The 21,783-nt window shown below is 36.5% G+C and overlaps 1 protein-coding gene across 6 annotated transcripts in view; it reads left to right on the top strand.

The window, feature by feature from the left end:
- Positions 1-21,783, top strand: part of CNTRL (centriolin) — a 77,457-nt gene that overhangs the window by 5,356 nt on the left and 50,318 nt on the right. For 3 of the 6 annotated variants that reach the window (XM_019648244.1, XM_019648248.1, XM_019648245.1), the window contains exons 2-10: positions 2,547-2,782; positions 4,398-4,528; positions 5,735-5,865; positions 7,340-7,481; positions 9,394-9,580; positions 12,899-13,092; positions 17,448-17,504; positions 19,430-19,549; positions 20,415-20,643. In XM_019648244.1, coding sequence (XP_019503789.1) covers positions 2,578-2,782; positions 4,398-4,528; positions 5,735-5,865; positions 7,340-7,481; positions 9,394-9,580; positions 12,899-13,092; positions 17,448-17,504; positions 19,430-19,549; positions 20,415-20,643 — 1,396 coding nt within the window. In that variant the 5' untranslated portion in view covers positions 2,547-2,577. Of the gene's footprint in view, positions 1-2,546; positions 2,783-4,397; positions 4,529-5,734; positions 5,866-7,339; positions 7,482-9,393; positions 9,581-12,898; positions 13,093-16,820; positions 17,354-17,447; positions 17,505-19,429; positions 19,550-20,414; positions 20,644-21,783 lie in introns of those variants that run through there. The other 3 variants (XM_019648246.1, XM_019648247.1, XM_019648249.1) reach the window with 3 other exon arrangements.

Below are 21,783 nucleotides of genomic sequence, written 5' to 3' on the forward strand. Positions count from 1 at the left end.
AAATCATGATCTGTAAGAGATTAATATCCAGAACATATAGAGAGAACTCATAAAACTCAACAAGAAAAAAAGAAAACAGCCTGATTTAAAAATGGGCAAAGAACTTGAATAGACGTTTCTTCAAAGAAGATAAACAAATAGCCATAAGCACATGAAAAGATGCTCAATGTTACTAATTATTAGGGAAATGCAAATCAAAAATACCATGAGATACCACCTCATACTCATTAGGATAGCCACCATCAAAAAAATAAATAAATAGGGGGCGGCTAGGTGGCTCAGTTGGTTACAGCGCATGCTCTGAACAACAAGGTTGCCGGTTTGATTCCCACATGGGCCAGTGAGCTGCGCCCTCCACAACTAGATTGAAGACAACGACTTGAGTTGAGCTGCTGCTGAGCTGCCGGTGGGTGGCTGGATGGCTCAGTTGGTTACAGCGCATGCTCTTAACAACAAGGTTGATGGTTCAATTCCCGCATGGGATGGTGGGCTGCAACCTCCCCCCCATACACACACACACACACACACATACATATAGCTAGATTGAAAAAAACAGTGACTGGACTGGAGCTGAGCTGTGCCCTCCACAACTAGATTGAAGGACAACAACTTGACTTGGAGCTGATGTGTCCTGGAAAAAACACACTGTTACCCAATAAAAAAATTTTTTAAATAAATAAATTTTTTAATTAAAATAATTAAATAAATATAAATAAATAACAAGTGTTGGTAAGAATATGGTGAAATTGGAACCCCCATGCACCATTGGTGGGAATGTAAAATTGTATAGCTGCTGTGGAAAAAAGTATAGCAGTTCCATCAATTCCATTTGTATATACCCAAGAATTGAAATGAGCCTTGGAGATATTTGTATACCCATGTCCATAACAATATTCTTCATAATATCTAAAACATGAAAGCAACCCAAGTGTTCATTGACAGATGAATCGATAAGCAAAATGTGATATATACGTGTAATGGACTATTATTCAGTGTTAAGGAAGTAAATTCTGGCTAGATGGATGAATTTGGGGGACATTATGCTAATTAAAATAATTCAGTCATGAAAAGACAAACACTGTATGATTCTGCTTATATAATATACTTAGAGTAGTCAAAATCATAGAGACAGAAAGCAGAATGGTGGTTGCCATGGGCTGTGGGGGAGGAGTGAATGGGGCGTTAGTGTTTAATGGGTATAGAATTACAGTTTTACAAGACGAAAAGAGTTATAGAGACAGATAGTGGTGATGATTACACAACATTATGTATGTGTTTAATACCACTGAAGTGTACACTTAAAATGGTTAAAACAGTCAAATTTATGTTGTGTATTTTACCACAGTAAAAAAAAAAAAAAGACTGAGGACAAGCATTTGTAGCAAAAGGAATTATGTGTGGAGGTCAGTGTGGCTGGAGTTCATAGACTTGAGGGAATGAGTGACAGAAGTGAGGCTAGAGAGACAGGGCCATATCATGGGGGGATCTCATAGGTCATGGCAAATAGTACGTTCATTACAGGCAGATTTACTTGTTAAACAGATGACTCTGACTGACTAATGTAGTCATACAGTAGGAATTAGATCAGTTAGAAACTATTATATAGTTTGATGAAGGCATGGATTAGAGGGGTTGAGTGTAGAGATAGAAAAAGTAAACTAATTTGAGAGAGATTTAGGAGCTAGAATTGACAAAAGTTGGTGATTGATTTGGTATAGGAAAAAAGGGAGAGGGAGGCATAAAGAATGACTCCCAGGTTTCCGTCTTATTCCCATGAGCATTGTTCACTGGTTAGGGAACACTAGAGACCTCCTAGAAACAGGACGGGAGGAAAATGAGGGAGGAATGGAGGAAATGAGGAATTTAGTTTGGACATGTTGAGTTTAGGCTGCCAATGAGGTATCAAGTACACAGGAATAGGAGTCTGGAACTCAGAGAAAGGTTGGACTGAAGATATAAATATCAGTATACAGGTGGCATTGGAAGCCATGGGTGTGTATTAGATTGTGTAAAATGAGATTAGAGAGAGACTAGAAGAGACTTGAGGAGCTGTGACATTTAAAGATTGAATAGAGGAGTGTGAGCCAGCAAAGGAGGTCAAAGAGAGGCAGAAGGATACTAGGAGAGTGCGCTGTCCCAGAAGCCAAAGGAAGAAGCTGTTTCAGGAAGAAGGGAGGCTCATCAGTATTAAGTACAGCGTGTTGCCAAATATTTCCAGGGCCTGCATACTAGGACCCTGTGTGGGTATAAGGGACCTCGTGACTCGTTCGGTCCAATAAACTGAGAACAGAAATGGCAGGTAAGGCTTCTGGCTGGAGCATGTGTCAATACAAAACCCCGTGGAGGTCTCTTTTCCCTCTGGAGAGGTGATCGGCAATATTTAAAATAGTGGCTGCTCCCATCAGCTTGAAGTAGTGTGGGTCGTAGCATCTATAGCCTCAGAGTTTATAACTTTGTAGTCTTGAGAAGTCTAGAAATAGATTAATTTAATAGTTTTGATAGCTCTAAAAAAATAACCTTGTTAAATATATTGAAAACTCTTACAGGTTTGGATGGACACCTGGCTTTATTCTTGCAATGAAGAAAGGTTCTCAGCAAAAATTTTCCAAACCAAAGATGCCATCATCTCACTCTCCTAGTTCATCATCTCTTACGTTCAATATGAGATCTAGATCACTGTCACCTTTAAGCAGACCCAAGACTCATTCTGGAGGACAGCGGTGTGAGCAAGGCGAGACTGCAGATGAAAACACTATACTTTTGGACTACCAAGACCATAAAGGTATTTGCTTTCTAATCTTAGAATTTGACCATATACTCTTAGGTAGAGATGGAAGATATTGAACTTAACATTTTTTGTCCAAATATAGCATATATCCAGGTATTGACTTGACCTATCATTTTTATTAACAGACATTGTATGAGGACAGTGGAGGATGGAGGCTTCAGGGTGGAGGTGAAGCTGTCTAAATGGGTTAGGAGAATGGAGTTTCCAGAAAGAGGAAGCTTTATTTCCTGTGGTGGGACAGAGCCTTAATGCTCACCTGCCAATTTTATTACCATCCTTGGGTAGTGGGAGGGCATATCTGTTCACCTCAGAGTGGAGTGCCTTAATTCAGTGTAAAAATGTTATACTCCCTTGGGCTATTCCAGTCTGTTTATTGGCAAACTGCTTATCTGTGAATGGACTAATTTCCACATAAGGACATGTATATGTTCCACCAAGGTTTTTATTTTTTTCTTAAAAGCATTCTGTTAGTCTGGGAATCTATTTTCAAAACTAGATTATTTTTTCTAAGAACATATTTAATGTGAGTAAATGTGAAAGAAAACTATGTGATTTCTTTGCTTAGTTATGAAATCACAGCCATCAAACTATTGCTCTGAATATCTGATCAGTTTTATTAATAAACATCAGCATTGAATTTAGACTATACATACCCTTGCCATCAGTTGGTACATTGCTATTTCTAATTTCAATACTATTTTAGAATATTAGTCATTTTCTTTCTTAGAACAGCCTAAATTAAAGAAAAAAATTATTTTAAACCAAAATAAATGTTATATTAACTTATTATAAATAATAATAGAAAGTCTTTGGCCCACAGCCTAGATCTGAACCCAGGATTAATTTTTTCTGACTTTTAAAGAAAGAACCAAGAGGGAATTTTCTTTTTATGTCCTCTTTTGTAAAATGTAACATGGCTTTAAGAAAGTTGGACAGTGATATCCAGGAAGGGTCTTAGGATGGTGTGCTACCCATCAAGTAAGCACTTCATCTCTATAAAGTATGATGGGATTTCCTCTATTTCTATTTAAAAGAGCAACACATTTGTGTTTCTCACCATTAAAAAAAAGAAAAACAGAAAAGAGGATTTTAAAGAATTCCAGCATTTCCTAACTTTAGTTTGGAATTGTAAAACTAAACAACTAAATAGTTGCAGTTTGTTAATTATTTTTATTGCTAAAAATGTCAGTGCTGCATGTAATTAAAGCTGTAGGTTTTGGATTCATCTGCCTGGGTTCAAATCCTGGATTTGCATACTACCTGCAAGAGTTTGAGTAAATTATTATAACGTTTTTTAAATAAATGGGACTAGTAATAATTTCTCTCTCAAAGATTTGTTGTACAAATTAAATGTTTTAAGTGTAAAGCATTTAGCACAAAGCTTGGCACACAGCTAATATTTATAGAATATAACTATTATTGTCATTATTATGAAGTGCTATGTAAAGTAAAATATTATTATTAAAACATTGCAGTTAGAACTAGCCAAATATTTTTACAGTTGCATGGCTTACAAAAAATTTTTTTTGTTATATAACATGAAAACAATTTGTTTTTCAGAGTATTCATGTCTTCCTCTCCTGATAATGATCTGTTTCTGTAATTCCAGAAGCTGATTCTCGTGCAGGAGTCCGATATATCACAGAGGCCCTTATTAAAAAACTTAGTAAACAGGACAATTTGGCCTTGGTAAAATCTCTGAACCTTTCACTTTCTAAAGATGGTGGCAAGAAATTTAGGGTAAGTTACCAACATTTCTGAACATAAGCATTGTTTTTGATGTTTCTGTGCTTTAAAACTAAAAAAAAAGATTATTTTAGATTTACAGTAACATCTCATCCTAACGTCACCTAATTTGTAGCAGACCTTTTATTTTTTCCAGTGAAAGTTCTACATCAGAAGTATGACATCTTCAGATTCATAAGTTCCTAATATTTTATACATTATTGACTCTCTCTAGAGAAGAGGTCAGCAGACTACAGCTTGCAGGCCAAATCAGGCTTGCTGCTATGTTTGTAAATAAAATCTTATCGGAACACAGCCATACTCATTTGTTTACATGCTGTTTGCGTTACAGCAGCACAGGTGAGTAGTTGCCATAGAAAATCTGTGGTCCACAAAGTCAAAAATATTTACTTTCTGGCTTTTGGCAAAAAAAATTTGCTGATCCCTGCTGTAGAGTGTTTACCACTTTATTCATAAACTATACAATATGAACACATAATAGATAACTTAATTTTTAATTAGAAAAAATATAAACTTAGTTGCCTACTGCATTCGTCACAAAAATTAATTCAGAAGTTTGAAGATGTTAATGAAAATAAAACAAAAATCAAACCAACAAAAATGCAAATAAAGGAGATGATGGCTTGACCTTAAAAACAAGTTCAATTTGAGGTGATTTGCTTTATATAGAGAAATTGAGCCTGTCAAACATAGGCTCCACACAGCAGGGCAATTGTCTGGTTCACTGGTGCATCTCCATTGCCTGGTGCCACACTTGCTATGTAGTAAGTGTGTGATGACTATTGGTTGACTAATGACTGTTTTTAAACTTGAGGGGAAGATCCAGGAGAAAGAGGGTGAAGATGCAAGAGCATGGGGAGAGGAGATGGGTGAGGTTGTGAAGAGCCTGAGTACTTAGCTGGTCTTGGAAGAAAGCAGAGGAGGGAGGGAGAGGCATGGAAAAGCTGGGGGAATTGTTGCTGGATAGTCTTGAACTTAGTACATAGGAAGCGTTGTCCATGGAGGGTCCAGGAGAGTTTGGCGGCTTGAGGAGAGTTGCTACTCCCAGTCAAGGAGCGCGGTACCAAGGGACTGTCGGGAGAGCAGGAAGGGTTTATTCTCTGTGACTGATCAGAACAGCCCCTGATACACACACTTACATGCTGTGCTGATGTCAAGGCATCTGTTGCATAAAGTATTTATTCATTTGTCTCCAATTAGTATATCGAAAATTTGGAAAAATGTGTTAAACTTGAAGTACTGAATCTCAGCTATAATGTAATAGGGAAGATTGAAAAGGTGGACAAGCTGTTAAAATTACGTGAACTCAACTTGTCACATAACAAAATCTGGTAAGTAAATACTTCTTTGGGTAGCATTGCAGGGTGATCTTTGTTAGAGAGGTAGATTAATGCTGCCCACGTTACTGAAAGAAGCCTTTGAAACAGCAGGCCCCTTCATCCTTATTCCCTGGTAGTCTAGCCCTTCACAGATGGTAACTGCCTTCATGTTTTGGCATTACTGAAGTATGGATTAATACCTTAATCTAGCATTATCGAAGAAGGAGATAATTTTTTGAGTATCAAATTTTGTCTTAATTCCATTTTTGACAAGAAGTTTTCCCAGATAGACTCTTAGATTCACTGCCTTATTATATTAAGAAAGTTGACATGGAGCAGTATGTTTTAACCCTGTCAATTTGATCCTAAAGATATTTCAACCTGACAGCAACTTGTCTGTTTCCCTTCCCTGAGTCCCCAGTGCTGTTCTTCTCTCCCAATTCCCCAATAAAATCTTTTAAAAAAAAAGATATTTCAACCTGTTTTCATCCTATGTGATTTTCCTCATGTTTTTTGCTCGTTGCTATGAGCAATATACTCTGTCTTGTTTCCACTTCATAATATGTATAATATATATTACTCTGAGAAGTAAACATAATAAAACTGACAGAGGCTAAAACTGTACCTAGAAAACTTAATATAGGCAAAATGATACAATAATTAAATCTTGAAAATCTTTATATTTATATACTTCCCCCCATATTAGACTTGGTATATCTAATTCCCGCCCCTGCCAAAAACAAACAAAAAAACGCTAACAGTGGCAGAAGCTCTAATGTGGCAAAAATGAAATGGGAATAAAAAACTGATTAATGAATTAAATAATATAAAATTTGTATAAGAAATAATTGATCCTGATGAAAATAACTTCAACAAAATAAAAGTGAAAATAAAACTTGGAAATATTTTCCCGGTATAGAAAATTGACCAAGGAATTAAATAGGAATCAACTTGGGAAAAATAGTTCATCAGTTAAAATTCATGAATATGGGTAATAAATGTTTTATTAATTTAAATAGTCTGATGAAAATATTTATGTTCATAAATACAGTATCGTTCTGTGGGTCCACCAGTTCCGAATGGCAGCCATATTCTGCTGTCATAGCTAAACTTTTAGTAATGACTTCAGGTAATAATTAAGGACATCGTCTCTTGTGCAGGGCTATAGCACCCAGCGCAGTGTGTGCTATTGAGTTTTCAGCTCTCCCCTGGCTGTCCGCTAGTACTCTACAGTGGTTAGTGAGACTGCCATGAGCAGACTCTTTCCTGTGTTGTGAGATCATAAAGTTTGATAGTAAGATAAGTAGGATTCCTGGGCACATTAATGTTTTTAGCCACTTTTTTGGTTCTCATTTATGAAAAGGGTGAATAAGTTATAATTATGAAAAGTAACTCCACAAAACCCAAGGCTATTAATTCTAAAAACAGAATGGAGGAACTCATATCATTGTACTTACTAAGTTTGATTTTACCCTTTGGTTTCCAGCAAAATTGAAGGCATAGAAAATATGTGTAACCTGCAAAAGCTAAACCTTGCAGGAAATGAAATCGAACATATTCCAGCATGGTTTGGGAAGAAATTAAAATCTTTGAGAGCCCTCAATCTAAAAGGCAACAAGATATCATCGGTAAGTTATTTAAAGTAGCAAGAATTTTTTTCAAATTTTTGGACTTACTGAAAAAAAAGAAGAAAAGATTAAAATCTAAGTTTTTAAAAAATGGGATCTCTTCTTATAAGGTCCTTGGTCCTTTGACCAAACATCAAATTCAGACATAACCTGGGATTCTCTAGGGTAATTAAATATGGCAGTCCTGGTTTTACATGGTTCCATGGTAGCTGAGAGTTGACTTCTTGGCATTTTCACATCTGTCATTCCATTTGTGCCTCAGGACACTCTTGTTAAAAAGACAGTGCAGGGATTTTTTTTTTTTAATACTACTATGACTTAGGTACCATAGTCATAGTCTTATTCCCATTTTCAAGTAAAGTCTCAGAGAGGTTAAGTCTCTTACCCAAAGTCATGCATCTTGTGCCAGAATGCAGGCAGGCCATTAATGCCTAATACAGACTTCTGTTTTACAAACTTATGAATTAATCTCAATTACAGGGTTAGGTGTTTTAGGAGGTTAATACTAGCTTGTTATAGTGGAGCAACTTTGTCATCGTGGTTCACATAATCTGATAATGATGTATATTTTTTTCTGGAATATAATTTATGATTTTCCTATGATATTTATACAGTTCAATTTTTAGTGATTGCTAAGTAAAAATATTAATTTATTTAAGTCTGTATTAAAATTGGAACAATCATGCTATAATGTAAAGAACATCAGTCTTAGAATAGAAAATAAGAGATGTGCCTTCTAATACGGGCCTAGACTTGCTTTCTGTGACCTTGGAGAATTCCTTCACCTCTCTAAAACTCACTGTTTAGATTGGAGAAAACAGTCTCTACCTTGCTTCCTTTACAGGAGTGTTATGGGCTCAGATGAAATGATAGGTGTGAAATACTTTTAAAACTTTAAAACAATAACTAAGGCCATATTCCTTAAACCTTCACCAGGGGAAGCCAGTAATAATAAATAGCACTTGTTTACTGCTGTGCAGCTAGCAATGTCTATGCTTTCTTATTTCATCTTTATAAAGATCTGGTAAGGTGACTCTACCATTTCACTGACGACCCAAGAGCCTCAGAGCCCAAGCCCCACACCATGTTGCACAGCATCACCTTGGAACTCATGAAACTTGTGGGGTGATGGGAAGAGGTAGCCATGAATCTAAAATTTGCCACATATATTCATCAAAGTAGTTGATCCTTAGGTAGTACAAAGCATCAGCTGATGTTAACAGGAAAATCATTCTGTAAATATTTATAATTATTTCTAATTTTGTATGACTTTCTCATCCCAGTTCATATTTGACATTGGCACCAGTAAGAGTGATGATGTACATTCACTTGGGAGAGGTTTATTTGTACTAGCTACTAGTAGAGTGTTTCTCAACCTTTTAAAATCCCACTTTGGATAAACATAAAAAACCTCACTTCAAAACGGTATTTCCACATATCCTTATTTCTTTTACTGTCAATTATAGCTGTTATATGAAGATTTACCAAAATCTTTTTTATAGCCATTTATATTTTCGATTTGTATAATGAAAAGACAATAGATTTAGAGTTACACAGATTTCTATTCAAATCCTGTTTCATTTGCTTATAGCCTCTGAGCTTTGGGCAAGTCACCTAACTTGTTTGAACCTCAACTTCTTCCTCTCTAAAATTAAGATGGTGCTTATGTCATAAGTTGTTGTGAGGAGTCACAAGTGAAATGGTGTATGGAAAATGCCTAGTATTGCCCTGATACACTATAGATACTCAAATACTCCCTTTCTATTTCTCCAGTCACACTACTTTGGGATAATGAGTTTCATGAAAATAGGTTCCTTGCCATGGTAATAGCAATGTCCTTGACTTATTATTTCCTTCAGGTGTGTTTATGATTTTTAAATTATACTAATAATAATGTTAAATATCATTTCAGCTCCAAGATATAAGCAGGTTGAAACCACTTCAAGATTTGACTTCTCTGAACCTAACTGAAAATCCAGTTGTGGCCCTTCCTCATTCCCTTCAGTTTACCATTTTTCACCTCCGTTCACTGGAAAGTTTGGAAGGTCAGCCAGTAACCACTCAGGACAGACAGGAAGCTTTTGAGAGATTCAGTTTAGGTAAGGTGACATTTTTTTAAAAAACTAAATTTGGGTGGGGGAAGAATAATTTAGAAGTTATCCAGAAAAGTATATTATGTTATAAACTTTATAATGCTGTTAAAATTTGCATGGAAAATGACAACATAAATCAATTCAACAAATATTCATTAAGCATGTACTATAAGTGAGGCACCGTATCCGGCACTAAGGATACAATAATAAGATATGTGGTACTGGCCTTCGTGTTTTAGTGGACAAGACAGACAAAAAGCCTGTAAACGCAGATAAAGTAACAGAGGAGAACCCCCTTTTTGGGAAAGTGGTGTAAAGAATGTCCCTCTGAGGAAGTGACATTTAAGCTGATGGCAAAGCCAGAATAGGTTAGCCATGTGAACAAAGGCATTCAGGGAGAGGGAGCAGCTGGTGCTTTGAGGTTGGAAAGACCATGGTGAGTTAAGGAACTGAAAGAAGTCAGTATGACTGCAGGATAGCTCACGAAAAAGTTTGGAGAGATGGGGAGGGGTGAGATGGCACAGGGCTTTGGGGTTGGGATTTTATTCCAGGTGCAGTGGAAAGCCATTGACAGTTTTTAAGCCAGGGTGGGACATGAGGCAGTTTATATATTAAGATTATTTTTGAAACAGGATAGAGAATGATTTGGAACAGGACGAAAGGGAACTAAAGGGACATTATGAGGAGGCTGTTGCAGAGCTCTAGGCTAGAAGTGGTGATGGTCTGTATTTGGGTGGTGGGTATAGAAAAGATGCATCAGTTTTGGAGGTGGGATCAGCAGCACTTTCTAATGGACTGAATAATTCCTGGCTTCTGGCTTGAGTGAGTGCTTAGATGGTGATATTGTTTATAAAAATGAGAGAACTCAGAATGCTGAGTTTGAATGAATGTCTTTGAGACAACCAAGAAGAGAGTTGGAAATGTGTCTGGAGTTCAAAGAGATCTGTACTAGAGATATAAATTTGAGAGTCATCAAACATAAATATAATAGTTAATTCTACTGGAATTGATTAGCTCACTCAGACAGGGGTTAGGAAGATAAAGAGGGGGAGCCAGCTAAGCAAAATGAGGAAAAAGAGGCCAACAAGTTAGGAGAAAACCAGGAAACGGTAGGTTACAAAAGCCCAGAGAAGATTTCAAGAGAGGAAGTGGTCGGTTATGCTGACTGTTGCTGAGACATGAAGAAGATGAGCACAGAGAATGCATTCGACTGGCAATGTACTTGTATGAGGATGATCTTGACAAGAGCAATTAAGGAGTGGTTGGGACAAATACTAGATTATAGATGGAAGAGTGAATGGGAAGGAGACATCTGGGTGAAAATTTGCAGTTTCCCTCCGCTAATGCCTAATAAATGAGTTAAAAAAAAAAATTCCCCAATAGCTTCCAGACCAGGAAATGGGCAGAAGCGAATGTGGTAAACCTCAAAGCTAGTAATCAAAGAAACAAAAAGAATATTCAAGAGTGGAGTGGGGAGACAGATCATGGCTCAGTTCTTTTGGTCCTTGGGAAGACAAGATAAAATTGGAAAAAATGAAAGATTGTCTCTTAATAAGAGGGACAGGACACTTTCTTCATCAGAAGGCAGAGAATATGTGTGCAGCCATGGGTAGTCTTGAGGAAGTTCCTACTGGTGGGGCCTGTTTTCTCATGAAATATGAGGTCATCAACTGAGAAAGAAAATAGGGGTATGGGAGTTGAAGAGAAAGAGGAAGGTATGAAATAGCCATTAAAAATGTTAGGAGGGCCAGCCGAGTGCCGCGATGGTTAAGAACTGGCTTGGGATGCCAGAGGGCCCCGGTTCAGATCCCACATATGAGGGCCAGTGACACTGCCCTCTACAGCTAAGATGCTGAACAATAGCTCAACCTGGAGCTGGGCTGCCGTGAGTCGCCGGCGACGGCATAGGCTGCATCCCCTGTGGCAGTGGGTTGCCATGGGCTACCGTGTGTAGCCAGCAGCCAGCGTGAGCGGCCAGCAGCCGCAGTGAGTGGCCGTCCAGAAGCCGGCGACTGATCTGCCTCGCCCGGGAAGAGCGCAATGATGGTGCCAACTTGGGCCAGTGAAGCAACGTGCTCCACAACTAGACTGAAGAACAAAATGACAGCAACTTGTCTGTTCCCCTTCCCCCAATTCCCCAGCTCTGTTCCCATCCCCCCAATTCCTCAATAAAAATGTTTAAAAAAAAATGTTAGGAAATGAGCTTCCAAATTCAACCGTTTGAAATTAATGTTAATCCATTTTGACTTACAAAAATAGCAATTTGATAATGGTTTGATCCAATACTTGAGAAATATGGTAAATTTGTATTAGTTTGGGATCCCCCTAACTCAACATTTGTTACTCTGAAGTTTATGTTTTAGAATCCTTAAAAATATAAATAATGCAAAGGGAAGTCATCCTATAAATATAGGGAAAGATGTTTAAACTACTTATGATTCATTTTGAATATTAATTGGGAGCCTTTAATGTGCTGAGTTCTGGGACCCAGCAGTGAGCCAGATAGACAGTTTCTGCTTTCACAAAGCTTTAGTGGGGAAGGCAGACAGCCAAGCTATTTGATCACATTTTACAACTCCCTGTGTGACGAGGGCCACAGCAGAGGTGCAGGGTGGTGTGAGAGCACCCCTGAAAAGAATCTAACCTGGGAAGAGGGTAGAGTCAGGGCAGACTTCTCAAAATGTTTTTAAAACTAAGATCTGGAGGATATAAAATAGACCAGTAGGAAATAGAAGAGGACAGTTCCAGGCAGAAGGTATGAATAAAAGCCTGCAGGTGACAAGAAGCATCACACATTTGAAGAGTTGGAATCATTGCAAAAAAGGCTGCAGTGGGGTGTGCTTGAAAATGAGGCTGGAGAGGAGGGAGTTCAGGACCCAGCCATGAAGAGCCTTGTCAGTTATTCATGCAGGCTTTTTGGATCCTATCCTAAGCATCATGGGAAGCCTTTGAAGGATTTTTAGATAGCATAGTATTTTGCACACATGCTTGCAGCATCCTTTAAAGTGTAATTATTAATATCAAAAAAATATTGCATGTTTGTTATAGGAGACCTATGTTTATCAACACACTAATTGAATTAAATACTTGTAAGAAAAGTGCTGTCTTTTAAAATTGTTATACAAATGATAATGACTTCTTAACTCTTAATATAAATCCGTTTCTGATTCTAGTCTTTTTCCCAAAACCATAGTGAATAATTTTGAAAGTAGAATTGTATTGATACTATTCTAAGAGTTCTTTTGCTATTAGCTAAGAAATATTATTACCTTTCTTCAAGTAGGAAATATAATGATCAATAAACTATTAAATTTGTATTGGCAGAAGAAGTAGAAAGACTGGAAAGAGACCTGGAAAAGAAGATAATGGAAACTGAAGAGCTTCAGGACAAACAAACAAAGCTCCTCGAGGAAATTAAAAATCAAGATAAATTGAACAAATCATTAAAGGAGGAGGCCATGTTACAAAAACAGAGCTGCAAGGAGCTAGAGAGTAACCTGAACACAAAAAATGAATTGGTAAGTTCATATTTTACATTGCTTTGACTTTATTCTCTTAAAATAGAGAGTTCTTTGTCCTTGAGTCTAAAAACACAATTCCCAGACTGTAGAATAGGGAAGATGTGGTTCAACAGAAATATGTGCAAAAGATTTTACAAGTTGTAGTTGACGGGCACTCTGTGACATGGCTGCCCAAAAGACAAATGCTGCCTTGGGCTGCATCATGTGAAGTACGGCAACCAGAACAAAGGAGAGAGGGGAAGCCCCCCACTGCGGGCAGCTGGCCAGACTGACTGTAGACATGTGTATTTTTTTTAACGACAACATTGTTGGTGAGACCGTACATTGGCAAAAACTTTTAGAAGGCAATTTGACAAAATTATCATAATTTAAATGGACATACCTATGTCCTTTATGTTGGAAATATTATATATAGTATTGTTTATTATTATATTTATATTATTTATTTTTACTATATAATTGTAATATATATTTCCAATAGTATGTTCTGTAGAAATGGTAGCAAGAATGTGTAAAGACATTATATATGTACATACATACATACATATAAATACACATATACGCATGTACATATACAAGGACATGCACTACAATAGTGTTTATATTAGCAAAATATTCAGAATAACTAAAATATCCCTCAGTGGATATCCATGTGGTAAATTAATTGTGTTACTATTAAAATGGAGTAGAGCTGTATGTCCTGATACGGAAAGATGTCTAACATATATTGCTATGTGAAAAAAAGCAAGCTGTACAACAATATATCAAGGATGAGCCTATATATAAAGATAGCATATAATATCATCAGTATGTGTAGGGAAAGTGGTAGATATTTTCCAGATTCTTGACAGTAGTTATTTCTGAGGAGTGGAATTATTAATATACACTTTCTAATTGCTACTTATGCATAGTTTAAATTTTATGTAATTTAGCTTTATGGTTGAAATAGAAAGAAAAGGTATTTTAAAAGAGAAAGATTTAGATAGACTAGATAGTGTACAACCGAAAGGTACCTGACCCAGAGGCTTCAAAGGTCGTGCGACTATGTCCTATGAGGAATGGCCAAAGCAACAAGGTGTCCAGGCTGGAGAAGAGGAGACCCAGTGAGCTCTGATGATTGCTTTCAGATAGTCAAAGGGCTGCTTCATGGAAGAGGGACTTAGAGTAATTGACTAAAGTCCCATATGGCAAAATGAAGAAATGGCAAATAGAATTATAGGAAAACAATTTTTCATTTAGTAATAAAAAAGAAATTTCTAGTAGCTGTCCTGAGCTAAAAGTACAGTAACTCTGGAATGTGTTTTCTGTCACTGAAACAGGCATATGCTCAGGGTTTGGCGTAAAGAAAAACATTAGGCGGGAGATGGACTAAAGGATCTTAAAAGGCCTTTCCCAGAGATTCTGATTCTGTAACATTATTAGGCTACTGTCCTTAAAGAAAAAATAGCTATTGGCACTTTTTTTTTTCTTTTGACAATTCTTTTTCTGACCCATGCATAACTTAGAGAATTATACTTCTCATGTGACTATAGAACCTTAGATAGTTATCTTTTTTGCACCTCCCTTTCAAAATTGGCATCCTGGCTTAACTACTTGATTTGTTGACAAGAATTCTGCTTAAGCACTTAAATTTTTTAGCAAGAAAAAAGTGTTCCCTTCTCTGTGTAGAGAGGGAAATTGTTATTTGAAATCCAAATACTTAACTACCTCCTTCTTGAATTCTCCTTTGCCAGAGAAAAAAGGCAGGGGACACGATGAACGGGCAGCTTCTCCAGCTCTGTTAGTGAAATGTCCAGAGCATTTGTGGGCTCTTTCACATGCCTCTTATCTGAAGGTAGTTTTCAAATATGTCAGCTGTATTCCAAAGGCTGACATGTTATATATGATTCAATAATTCGGTGATTATCAGTGGTTTTTTATATTATACATATTTCTGTTGCTCTCCATTCCACAAGTAAAATGGATTGATGAGCAACTAAATCATTAGAGGCCTACATGATAATCAATTTTATTTTAGCAGTGAACTCTCTGTGCCATCACTTAACATTTGTATTTAAAATACAAAAAACGGGGCCGGACAAGTGGATCAGTTGATTAAGAGCTCGCCCAGCCCGAGCTGAGTTGCCTTTGAGCTGCCAACAGCTGGCAGGATGGTTCAGCTAAAAAAAAAAAAGAATACAATAAAACAAACAGTGTGTACTATGATGTCATTTGACATTTGTGAACATTTAAAATTTTTTAAGTTACTCATCTTTTTTTATAATATAGAATCCATCTTTTATTACAATTTCTATATGCTGACTCCCTGGTGCATGCTAGTCAGCCTATTGAAAACCTTGGCAAAATGTTGTATTTTATAACTTGGAGCTATCCCCAAATTATGGATTATTAAAGTTGCCTAGGTTTCTCTTTTATTTATTTATGATGTTGTTGATTGTGCTGTGAATAAATGTTTTGTAAATTGTCAACAGTTTTTGCTGTTTTGTTTTTTTGTAGCTATTTCTGGTTAGAAGATAGACTGTGCTTATCTTTGTGTCATGCTATTTTTATCATTAACCATTGAAAAACACATTTACATACAAAGTTAATGTTGATTGTAACAAATTCAGACAACACAAATGTATACAGTAGGAAATGAAGGTCTCACTTTCCCCCTACCCCATTCCCTGGATGTTTTCTATGCTTATACAATATATATGTAATTATATAATATATGTGTAATTTTATATATATATACACCTTTGAATTTTTTGTAATTAAAAAAATCTTACTATATATATATTTTAATTCTGCATCTTATTTTTTATAAAACAGTATATCATGGATAGCTAGCTCTCCAAGTTTAAAAAGAATACACACACACATGCATGTGTGCACACACATATATACACACACTTACAAATCTTTCTTATTCTTTTCAAAGTCTACGTTGTGTTCCATTATATGGACACTCCATAATTTATGTAGCCTACTCTTATTGATGAATATATAGGTTGCTTCCACTTTTTTGTTATTAGAAAGAATACTACAGAAAAAATCTTTATATATATATATATATATATATATATATATATATATATATACATACGCGCGCGCGCGCACGCACACACACACACACCTGGTGCCAATAAAATGTATACAAGTGGACATTTTGGTCAACGTTGCTCAAGCAGTAGTTTGCCATAATCAGAAGTGTCTGGACACTGATGGTAACTACTTTGAGCACCTCTTGTAATTGCAGAAATCAAACATGACTTGTATTCATCTTTTGTAGTTGATACATATTGAGTATTACAATTTTAATAGTTTTTTGTGTGTACATGTTTTGTGCACCCCCGGTATATATGTAGTACACACACACACACACACACACACACACACACACACACACACCCCTTATACATTCATAATAGTAATTCCTTAGTATAAATCACTACAAGTAGAATTATTATGTAATTTGCATTTTAAATTTGTTAACTATTAATGCACCTTTCAAAAAGCTTATAACTGTTTTACACTTCTACAGCAGTGGGTGAAAGAGCCCTATTCCCCACTTGATATTATTATTATTTTGAACTTGTAAATAGGAAAAATAAAATGGAATCTTGTTGCTTTCATTTCACATTTCTTTGGTGGTTGGAAAGTTGAGTATTGCATATATTTTCATTAACTCTTCCGTATTCTTTAAATTTCTTCTTTAAATGTATATTGTTTGCCTGTTCTTTTATTATTCCAGAGGACTATTCTATATTTACGAAATAATTCTGGGTCTTATTCTAAAAGCCTACATTTGAAAAAACATTTTCCATTCTCCTATGCAGAGTATTTGGTGATAATATCATCTACAGTTATATGTTTTCCAGTTCCATAAAGTAATTCCTCATGTAATAGGTCAACCTAGAAAAGAAATGTGGTAACATTGAAGTAAAGCTGCTGGTGGCCATTTAAACTATAGTGGTCCCCCTCTTCTGCCACCAACCAATACTAACTTTAATTACCTTTGATATTAATATTGCTCTTTATCTTTTTTAGCATTATTTAATTCCTCTTGTTCAGTTTCCTCATTTTTAAAATGAGTATGACTTCCCTGTCCTGCCAGTCTCACAGAATTGTGAGGACTTAATGAGGTGATGAGTGTGAAAATAATTTGAAATGAATCAAGCTAAGTAATGGAAGGTGATAAATCTGTAACTCATAGAATGATGATAAAATGTGTCCATGTAAGAACAATGCCAGTACTAATAACAATATCTCTAAGGTAAGTTGTCAGTAAAGAGCAGCTTATATGATTACAGCCCAACTCTCTGGAGTTCTTCAGGTGATGGTCTCTGTTTGCTTCTCTCTCCTTTCAGCCCTTGTCTTGGTTTCTTGCAGACCCTTTTCTGCCGATTCTTTATTCTTCCTTAAAGGTAGTTCCTTCAGGACTGAATTGCACACTATGTTTTTCATGGTTTGCATGATAACTTCTATTAATATGCTTATGTACATTTTAAGTTTTAAAGCTGGCTTGCCTTCTCAAGAAACGTGTTTGTGTATGTATGTATAATTGTTTTAATGGATGTGTACATAGGAGAGTGACTTTGAATGTTGGGGGGAAGTATTTGTATCATTTTTCCCCTTGGTAAATATGTTAACTGCAGTCAACTCTTGATTATCCACAGCAAAGACTAGAACTAACCTACTTCCCAGGGCTTTTGACTCTTAACTTGCTCCCATTATGCATTTCTGCAATCGACATTTATTGAATGCTTACAATACGCTGAGCCTAGCGCTATAGGAGACACAAAGGTACTTTCAGAGGCACAGAGTATTATTATTTGCCTTTAGAGACCAGTCCATGCTTTTTCCATTGTTCCAGTCACATTTGCCTTTGTTTGACCCTACTACCAATGATCTTTAGGGAGAGAAGCCCAAGATTGGTTGACACTGTTGGTTGTGAGTTGCTTTCTTGAGACTCAGGGATTTATGAGTATTCACTGAAAGAGCGTCAGTGTGGGTAATGTGCTGGACACCCTGCAGCAGGACATGGAAGGCTGTAGAGTATGATAGACAGAGGGTTGGATTTGAAGTCAGGAGACTTGGAACTGAGCTCTACCTCCTCTACTACCAGCTGTGCAATCGACAAGTTATTTAACGTCTCTGTGTAGCTTTAATCCTCTCATAAGGGAGTTGTGAAGCTTCTGTGAGATAGCGCAGGTAAAATGCTTATTACAGGGTTTGTCACACAGTGAATACTCGATCGTGATTACCTGTTATCCAGGTTAACATTACTTCCCTTTGGTGGATAACCAGGAGGTGACTGCAAGCTAAATCATGCACGACTTTGATTTCCTGGGTCTTGTAAAATGTTTGTTTGTTTATGTTTTATTCTCTGTAGCTTGCATTTTTATATTAATAAGGTTTTTCTGCATGTTTTAGGTCTGGTTTCTATCAGACATTGGCAAAAAAAAATGGTGAAAATCACTTAGTGGACCTTTGAAATGAACTCAAAGGATTGGTTTAAAGAGACGGGGCTAGTACTGGTAGTTAAAATATTTAGCTGCTGCCACTAACCTGATATGTAACATTTGACAAGAGTCAATTTACCAATCTGGGACTCAGTTTTTTAATTTATAAATTCAAGAGAATTAGATTTGATTTCTTCTAGCTCAGAATTTCTAAGGATAACTAAAAAGTTGTATTTATAGTAGAATTACTTTATTAAAAATTTAATATTCCATATTTGGATCTGATTGATCTTATTCCCATCCCTTATCCTCTATGACAGAGAATAGTGTTCTGAACACTTAAAACTGAGATGCCATTAGCCAAAATATTAATACAACAACAACAGTACAGCAGTTACAACCAGACTCTTATTTTAATCCGTCTCACTCTTCCTCCTGATTCCTTTGTAATTCATGTCAAATGTCATTTCCATCCATGATTTGAAGTTATTAAAACCAGGAAGTTAAATCAATTAGTGCTGATTGTTGGGAAATCAGCAAGCAGGTACGTAGTAGACTAGTTACTTAAAAATAATTGATACAGAATTATTTTCATGTTTGGATAAAGCAAATTTAAATGATTTTTTAAAAATCTCTATTCATTGTACCCTGAAATAGCATATATAAACTTCAGAGGTCTTTTATGTGATCTCTTATGAAATGATAATTTTGTATTTCATTCTTTATAATATTCTAGAATTATATAAAGTGCTCTGAATGTTGTGCTGTTTGCTGTGGGGTTTAAAAGAATCTAATTATTAGTTATGATCAGAACTTGCCCCATGCCATTGTACCTTCTTACTAACTTACTGATGCTATGTGTTGTTTCATATCAAACTGGTCAATAGCTAAAACAGAAGACCATGGAGCTAACACGAGCATGTCAGAAGCAGTATGAGCTGGAACAGGAATTGGCCTTTTATAAAATTGATGCTAAATTTGAGCCACTAAATTATTATCCATCAGAGGTAAGTTATTTTAATTTTTCAATAATCCAAAGTTAAAGCCAGCACAGAGTGGGACAAGGGAGGGCAGGTGATGGAGACAGAAACATTATCAGCAACCACTCCACTTCCTTGTTCTGAGGACATCAGCAGGGTAAATGTATGTTGGTTGAATCTGTGAATTATTTGGCTCCGTAAGCTAGAGCAGCATCCAAAAGAGGTAAAAAACCTAGAAGGATCTTTACCCACAGCCATAACCCAAAACAGCTTTCTCACCCTCAGTTACCTCACTTGAGAATGTAGTTGATTAGCTCCCTTAAATCTAAACTTCCAGGAAAAGTGCACAGCCTGCTTTGGTACTCATGGTACAATTATCTCTCTACACTGTATCTTCGGTAATCACTGGGTTCAGTATTAGTCAACCAATATTTATACAAATGCCATAACTGTTACTGCAACTGAGACTCACTTATCTTCTACGACCCAGTGATTCCAACCAATATCATGTATTATTTAGTTAAAAATGCAAATATTAAAATTTATTAAACTGAGATTTATATCAGCCAAGAAACCAAAATAAAATATGTAGATTTCTGATTTAAGAAATTAAGCAATGCTAAAAATCACATAACTGTAGGCAGTTCTTTAATCAGTCAATCCAAACTCACTCTTCAGGGATAGGAGGAAGAATCCTTTGAGACCATTTTTTGCTCTAATTCCTTTTGGTATATGAAGAATAAAAGAGTGGTACGTATTTTTCAACTTCTCAGCAGATAGGATTAATATTTAGGCATTCTGTGATGTGTTCTTCACTAATAAAATGAATGTCACTTGTTTGCTTAGAAGTTACTTATTAAACCATAAATCTATTCATTTATTTTGCTTTTAGTATGTTGAAATGGATAAAACCCCAGACGAAAGCCCTTACATTGGCAAATCCAGATACAAAAGAAATATGTTCACCACAGAGAGTTACATTATCGCTAACGCCCAGCCAATAGAGATCAAGAAGATGGAGCCAGATGAAGGGGAACAACTTAGAAATGAACATGTGAACTTGAGAGCCCATCCGCCACTGGATGTACAACTGGAAGACAAAGAAAATCAAATAAGTGCAGGTTTAAAAAAGTTATTTTACATTCTTTAAAAATATCAAAACGTTGAATATATAGGCAAATTTTGTTTTATAATTCTTTTACTTAAACATGCTGAGGGTATTAAGTTGTTTACATGAAAAGTCTAAAACAAAAGTAGTGATTCATTGATCAGATTATTTTTTAATGATTCCTGTTATGGTAGAAAATGGGGTTTTTTACAGTAATTTGATAGCAACATGTCCAGGAGGTCCTTGTCACCATTGGAACTATGCATTCAAAGTAATAATTGAAGTAATAATTGAAGCAAGTAAAGTGCCACTTTATTACTGTGCATGCAGCCAAAACCTAACGCAGTGCTTTGGATAAGTTGGATCAGCACACTCTCCTTAGGCTTGAGCCTGAGGCCTGCCTTTGACTCTTCCCAACCTGTTCCAACTCTCCACCTCCTCAACCTTCTCTCCCACCCCAAAAACATCTAACTCAAGGGATCTTATCACTTCCTGGCAAGTTACAAAGAGGAGTTACAAAGTTACAAAGTCAATCCAAGAGGGCACTTAGAGACTTTGCCAACAACAAACTTTGGGTCCACTTACCCACTCAGTTGCATGATATGGAAGAAAGAGAAAGCAGACCTGAGTTCATGCATCCCACTAGTAATCATGGCCCATTTGGGGCTCTCACCAACCAGATTAGCAGTGTATCTTCCCTTGGTTAGTAGCTAAATGGAAAACACGGAAGGCCAGTAGAGGTTGACTTGGAGAGGGGAGAAAAGGGACTGAGTTGTCCATGTCTATATACACGTACTATATGCCAGGCTCTGGAGGGTGAAAGCAAAAATAAATCAGACATTTGTGCAGACTAGCTTCAAGGGGCTAATCATTTTATAGAAGGTGGGGACAGAGGGAGGAAGAGAAATTGGAAATTTGAGATAGAAAGATATTGATTTGAGATCACCTTCAGCTGAGAAAGACTGTTCAGTAGTGAATCTTTTTTTTTTTTTAATTGGGGAATTGGGGAATGGGAACAGCGCTGGGGAATTGAGGGGAGGGGGACAGACAAGTTGCTGTCCTTTTTTTGTTCTTCAGTCTAGTTGTGGAGGACGTTGCTTCACTGGCCCAAGTTGGCACCATCATTGCGCTCTTCCCGGGCGAGGCAGATCAG

Source organism: Hipposideros armiger, unplaced genomic scaffold, assembly GCF_001890085.2.
Source record: "Hipposideros armiger isolate ML-2016 unplaced genomic scaffold, ASM189008v1 scaffold_123, whole genome shotgun sequence".
Classification (NCBI taxonomy): Eukaryota; Metazoa; Chordata; class Mammalia; order Chiroptera; family Hipposideridae; genus Hipposideros; species Hipposideros armiger.